Below are 7,144 nucleotides of genomic sequence, written 5' to 3'. Positions count from 1 at the left end.
CCCCTATTGGACTTAACCATCAAGCCCAAGTACAAAGAAGCGAACTTAGTAGAGCGAATTGTGATATAGAGAGTGTGAGAGGAATCGTGAGGGGGCTGAATTGATATAAGCCAAGGGAGGCCATTTTGAGTCAAAGGAAAGAATCGCGAGATTACTTGGGAAAGCTTTAATCCAGGTTAGGGGAGTTTTTACTGGTGTTTTGACAATAATCGTATGTTTTCATGCTTTATTGGATGGTTGCAATGTGTATTCTGATTTGTGTCGAATTCTGTTGAATTTCTGGAAATTTCCAGAAACCGCCTGGCGGGGTTGAAGGACCGCCAGGCTGCTCATGCCACGAGCGCTTGTTTTTCTGAGTTTTGATATGCATCGCCTGGCGGCTAAGGGTAGCCCGCCAGGCGGCACGAACTGGGTTGCCCAGTTTCCTCTGATTTTGGGTATTTTCGTGGTGTGAGAGGCTTGGGAGAGGTCCTTGTAATACGAGTGTCAGTGGTATGGTAGATTGTTATCAGAAAATTAGTAATTGGTGGATTACGCATGAATTTTAAGTGAAGTGGGGATTTAGGGTTCATGAATGATGAGAATGGAAAATGGGGGTGATCGCTGTGATTAGTCACATTGATGGAAAATGGGAGTGAAAAGGAGTTAGGGTATGATATCTGAGTATTGGGTGATGTGTAATCATGGTATACTTAATGCAAACTGAATTGGGGGTGATTGCGAATATTGTGAGTGCTGGAAAATGGGACAGATCACAAAACCTGGTATGAACCGCCTGGCGGCTCTTGGGTGCCGCCAGGCGACACATCAGAGGCGAGGGTGCTCTGGTGGCGTGCTAAGAAAAAATGCGTTATGGAAGGTTTCGGGGGAAAATTTCTGGAAGATTCGAGTTAATAGTCAGTAACTTTCTTTCTTTGGAATTGAGTGAATATACCAACATGGGGGGGGACTAAGATTAAGTTGCGGAATGACTCAAGGGTAAATGAAATATGAAAAGGTCAATATACGGTGTACCTTGTATTGGAATAAGTAATGAGCATACTAATTGTACTAGAGGGCTTGTTCTTATATTGATTTATGCAATATATTGAAATGTGATGATTAAGACTTGGGTTTAGATAATTGTACCTATTTTGGTTGATACATGTACTGTAATGCTATGAATGTATGTGTGCTGAAACCTTGTGTAAATGGGAGTATATTGAGGCCTGTAAAAAGGATCAAAAAACCAGTAACACTGCGCTACTGGTATAGCGCCTGGCGGTGCGGGGGTATCGCCTGGCGGTAGAGTGGGAACCAGTGGCAGTGGCGACTGTTAGCGCTAGGCGCCTGGCGGCAGGGTAGTCTCCGCCAGGCGGTGACGGAAAATTACAGGTCCTGTCTGGGCCGTATCGCCTGGCGGTGGGGGTGTGTCCGCCGGGCGGTTTTTAGTCAGTATCCGCCTAGCGGTGTTTAGGCGATACCAGTCGATTTGCATGGCTGTATAATTGTTTTCTTTTGCTTGATTAGTGGACTTGAAGGACTAAGTTCGCTTCTTTGTGCTTGGGCTTGATGGTTAAGTCCAATAGGGGTCTGGGACGTGCTTGAACGATTGAACGCATGATGGGCAAGGAACTAGTGAGTTCCCGTCGGCTACTATTGGGCGAGGAGTCCTTAGTATGGTGATTGCATGCGTTGGGCGCACGATGGGCAAGGAACTGTGATGTTCCCGTCGGCTACTATTGGGCGAGGAGTCCATAGTATGGTGATTGCGTGCGTGCCAGGGTCCAAGTTGTGTAAGCTTGGATGTGTTACTACAGGCGAGGAGTCTGTAGGGTTGGACTATGAGCAGGATTGGCTCGTAGGGTTGGACCACGAAAGGGATAGTTTCGTGGCAGCACAGTGAAAGTCCTAGGACCTAGTTTCATGCATGTGACTCAGGAAGTAGTCTGAGATCAGGGTGGATAACTTGTAATTAACATGTATCTGTAAATTTTTATTGGGACGGGTATCATATTTAATTTGTTTAATATGCATAGCTCACCCTATCTGTGTGTGCATGGCGATGATCGGATGATTCGTTATCCGGGAGCAGATGATTTGACAGGTGAGCCAGGAGACGCTTGAGACCAGAGAGCGGGATGATATGGGATTTTTGAAGATTTAAAGTTTTTGATGTATTTATATTTTGGAACATTAGCCGTTATGGCGTTTATGAGTTGTAATGTTTTTAATTGAGAACAGTTGCAATGTTTTGATACTACGACTTTAAATTTCCCGCGTTTTGGAAATCTGCATAAATAAATGAGGAAAATTTTTATATTATCGTATTTAATCTTATTTATTTAATTGTTTGTGATATTTTCAAAGTAATATTCCTTGGGGATGTTACAGTTGGTATCAGAGCAAAAGTTTCGAAAATGTTTTGAAAAACATGTTTTGGGGCTTTTGGGGAGTGAGCTTGCTAGGTGTGTGCATGATATTATGTGTGTTTAAATTTAAGGAGGTAAGATTATGTTAAACTAATGGAATGATGTTTAACAGTTGAATATGTGGCGTATCCAGGCAATGGCAGCTAACAGAAGAAGAAGGAATGTTGGCGGTGCTGATGACATTGCAGAAGCCATTCATCGCATGGTGGATGCAATGCAACAACCTATTCCAGCACAGCCGAGAGTGACAATAGCACCAGCCAGAGTGCCAACCGTAGAGGATTTTTTGCGCCATAAGCCCGCAGAATTCACGGGTGGGGCCACCCCAGACGAAGCTGATGCCTGGCTTCGCAAGTGCGAAAAGATCTTTGGAGTGATGTATTGTGCTGATGAGCAGAAGCTGGCCTTTGCCGTGTACCTGTTGAATAATGACACCGAGTACTGGTGGGCAGGCATGAAACAACAGATGCTGGTGAGGGAGGAGCCAGTAACCTGGGAGAATTTCCGAACTCGCTTTTTGGAAAAATATTTCCCAGATACTGTTAAGCAGGACAGGGAAGCAGAATTCTTGGCTCTACAACAGGGAAACATGTCGGTGCAAGAGTATGTTAACAGATTCGAGCAATTGGCAAGGTATTATTCCCAGGCAATTACTGAAGAGTGGAAATGTCTTAAATTTGAGCGGGGGCTCAAACATGAGTTAAAGAAGGTGGTCACGCCTCTGAGAGAAAGAAGGTTTCCAATCTTGGTAGAACAAGCCAAGAGTGCAGAGTACCTAGAAAGAGGGCCGAACCCAGCAAGTCGACATTAGAAGAATATTACAGAGGCAAGACAGATGAAGAAACCGTATAGTCGACCCCAGATTTCTCAGGGCCCTACGTGTTACCAGTGTGGGGGGTCCCATTTAAAGAGGAATTGCCCTCAGTTAACCGGTGGGGTAGGAGGATCAGGAGATCGTCGCAAATGCTTCATATGCGACAAGCCGGGCCACTTTGCCAATAACTGCCCGGAGAAGAAGAATATCGGGGTGAAAAAGCCAACAACGTCCCCAGCTGAGAGAGCTAGAGCAGCAGGAAGGGTGTTCGTTATGACCTCCACGGAGGCTACCCAGTCAGGTAACCTTATTCTTGAGCCCTGTGTGTTAACTGGCCAGTCAGTTTTGGTGTTGTTCGACTCTAGAGCAACACATTCCTTCATTTCTAATGCTTGTGTGGGGAGACTGAATTTGGAGAAACGTGATTTGGGATGTGACTTGCTGGTGTCAACTCCTTCCTCAGGTCAGGTAGCAACCAGTTCAGTCTGCGTGGGGTGTGTGATGGAAGTGGCAGGTCGCAGATTCAAGGTGAACTTGGTGTGCTTGCCTCTGGAGGGACTGGACGTAATATTGGGAATGGACTGGTTGTCCAATAATCACGTCATAATTGATTGTGGACGACGCAGTTTGGTATTCCCAGAGCAGGAAGGGTTAGAGTTGATCTCAACTCAAGAAGCCGTGAGAGCGCTGCAAGAAGGGGCCACATGTTTTATGGTGATGGCTAAACCAGAAAAGAAAAGCGCATTGGAGATGATCCAGAATATTCCTATTGTCAATGAGTACGCAGATGTATTTCTGGATGAAGTACCGGGACTGCCTCCAAGTCGAGACATAGATTTCTCTATCGATTTAGTTCCTGGTGCAGGACCGGTATCCATGATGCCGTACAGAATGGCACCTGCAGAATTGACAGAACTCAAGAAGCAAATAGAGGATCTACTTGAGAAGAAATTTATTCGGCCCAGTGTGTCACCGTGGGGAGCTCCGGTATTACTAGTGAAGAAGAAAGATGGGAGCTCAAGACTCTGTGTTGATTACAGGCAGCTAAACAAATTAACAATTAAAAATCGGTATCCGTTACCGAGGATTGACGATCTACTAGATCAGTTGAAAGGGGCAGGAATATTCTCTAAGATAGACCTGCGATCTGGATATCATCAGATCTTGGTGAAGCCGGAGGATGTACAAAAGACGGCGTTCAGGTCGAGGTATGGCCACTACGAATATGTAGTGATGCCATTCGGAGTCACGAATGCACCAGCCATATTCATGGATTACATGAATAGAATCTTTCGACCGTGGTTAGATAAGTTTGTTGTCGTTTTCATAGATGACATACTTATTTACTCGAAGACTAGGGAAGAGCATGTTGACCACTTGAGGGTAGTATTGAAGATACTCAGGGATCATCAGTTGTATGGGAAATTGTCCAAGTGCGAGTTTTGGCTGGACGAGGTACAATTCCTTGGGCATGTCATATCAGCCAAAGGCATTGCGGTGGATCCAGCTAAGGTCGAGACGGTCCTTAAGTGGGAGAGGCCTAAGACGGTGACTGAGGTGAGGAGTTTCCTAGGTCTGGCAGGATATTACAGGAGGTTTGTGGAGGGGTTCTCAAAGAAAGTGAATCCATTGACACAGCTCACAAGAAAAGATCAGCCCTTCTCTTGGACTGAAAAGTGTGAGGAGTGTTTTGAGAACATGAAGAGGTGTCTGACTACCGCCCCGGTGTTAGTGATTCCTGATCCGGAGAAAATGTTTGAGGTGTATTGTGATGCGTCTTACCAGGGACTGGGGTGTGTGTTGATGCAGGGCAAGAGACCAGTCGCATATGCTTCTCGTCAGTTGAAAGTACACGAGAAAAATTACCCAACTCATGACTTGGAGCTAGCCGCTATTGTATTTGCTCTTAAGTCTTGGAGACACTACCTATACGGGTCGCAGTTCCAAGTTTTCAGCGATCACAAAAGCCTGAAATACTTGTTCGATCAGAAAGAGTTAAATATGAGACAGCGCAGGTGGATGGAGTACCTGAAAGACTACGATTTTGAATTGCTTTATCATCTGGGCAAGGCAAATGTCGTAGCTGATGCATTGAGTCGTAAGAAGATGCATGTCTCTTGCATGATGGTAAAGGAGTTGGAGCTAATTGAAAAACTCAGAGACATGAACTTGGGAATGCAATTTGGTCAAGGGGTCATACGGTGCAGTATGTTGAAGGTTACTAATGACTTCTTGAATGAGATACGTGTGGCTCAGGGGCATGATATGGAGTTACAACAATTTAAAGGATGGTTGGGTACTGATAAAGGAAAGGATTACCAGATGGGGGAAGACGGTATTCTACGTTTTAGAGGTAGGGTGTGTGTGCCTGGAGGACCCACGTTCAGGAGGGAAATTCTAAAGGAAGGTCATCAAAGTCGTCTTAGCATACATCCTGGTATGACTAAGATGTACAAGGATTTGAAAGAGTCCTTCTGGTGGAACGAAATGAAATCTGACGTGGCCGACTTTGTTGCTCAATGTTTGGTATGTCAAAATGCCAAAATTGAACATCAAAGGCCGGGAGGTACCCTACAACCATTGGAAATACCTCAGTGGAAGTGGGACAGTATCTCCATGGATTTTGTGACACACTTGCCGAAATTGATCAGAGGTCATGACTCGGTCTGGGTAATTGTGGACAAATTGACTAAGTGTTCGCACTTCTTACCTATAAATCAGAAATGGTCGATGGATAAACTAACAGAAACTTATATACGAGAAGTAGTGAGGTTACATGGGGTGCCAGAAAGCATAGTGTCGGATCGGGATCCGAGGTTCATCTCACGGTTTTGGCAATCCTTGCAAGCAGCCTTAGGAACCCAATTGAGGATGAGTTCAGCGTATCATCCCCAGACGGATGGTCAGTCTGAGCGTACTATACAATCATTGGAAGATTTGCTGCGGTCGTGTGTGTTAGACCATCTGGGAAACTGGAACGATGTGTTACCTTTGGTGGAATTCACATATAATAATAGTTATCATGCTAGTATTGGAATGGCACCGTACGAAGCATTATATGGTCGTAGGTGTAGAACACCGCTGTGTTGGTATCAGGATGGGGAAGCCCTTGTGCTTGGTCCCGAGTTTCTGCAGCAGACAACTGGAAAAGTTAAATTAATCCAGGATCGAATGAGAGCCACACAGAGTCGGCAAAAGTCCTATGCTGATAAAAGGAGGCGGCCATTGGAGTTTGATGAAGGTGATCATGTGTTCTTACGGGTTACCCCAACCACGGGAGTTGGGAGGGTTCTAAAATCAAGGAAGTTGACACCGCGGTTTATAGGACCCTATCAGATTACGCGGAGAATTGGGCCGGCAGCCTACGAAATTGCCTTGCCACCTCATCTAGCGAACTTGCACAACGTATTCCATGTTTCTCAATTGAGGAAATACGTTGCAAGTCCAGACCATGTGTTAGCGGCTGATGATGTACAAGTGCGGGAAGATTTGACCATACCAGCTGGACCGGTTCGCATCCTGGACTCTCAAGTCAAACACCTGAGAGGTAAAAAGATAAATACGGTGAAGGTGCTTTGGAATGAGGCGACTCAGGAAATGACCTGGGAGATGGAGGATCGCATGAAGTTATCCTATCCACATCTGTTCCCTGGTAAGTCTTGTTTTCGAGGACGAAAACTTTTGAAGGAGGGGGAAATGTAAGACCCGGGAAAAATTAAATAATTAATTAAGTAATTAAGTGGATAAATGTGGGTAAGGGGAACCTTTAAAGTAATAAATGCGGAGTGTATGACGTGGAAAAGTACTAGCTCATATGGTTGAAAGTACTTCTCTTGTGTGAAAGGACTTGGGTTCGAGTCTTATGTATGTTATTTTTTTTTGTGTTATTAAATTTGTATTATTTTGTGTATAGTAAAAC

The 7,144-nt window shown here is 44.9% G+C and overlaps 1 protein-coding gene across 1 annotated transcript; it reads left to right on the top strand.

The window, feature by feature from the left end:
- The first annotated feature begins 2,547 nt into the window (after positions 1 to 2,547).
- On the top strand, positions 2,548 to 3,222 carry LOC114174412. Its single transcript, XM_028059254.1, has one exon. It carries the CDS (start codon positions 2,548 to 2,550, stop codon positions 3,220 to 3,222), a length of 675 nt encoding a protein of 224 aa, XP_027915055.1.
- The last annotated feature ends 3,922 nt before the right edge of the window (positions 3,223 to 7,144 follow it).

Source organism: Vigna unguiculata, chromosome 2 (genome assembly GCF_004118075.2).
Source record: "Vigna unguiculata cultivar IT97K-499-35 chromosome 2, ASM411807v1, whole genome shotgun sequence".
Classification (NCBI taxonomy): domain Eukaryota; kingdom Viridiplantae; phylum Streptophyta; class Magnoliopsida; order Fabales; family Fabaceae; genus Vigna; species Vigna unguiculata.
This window is presented reverse-complemented; position numbering and strand designations above follow the sequence as displayed.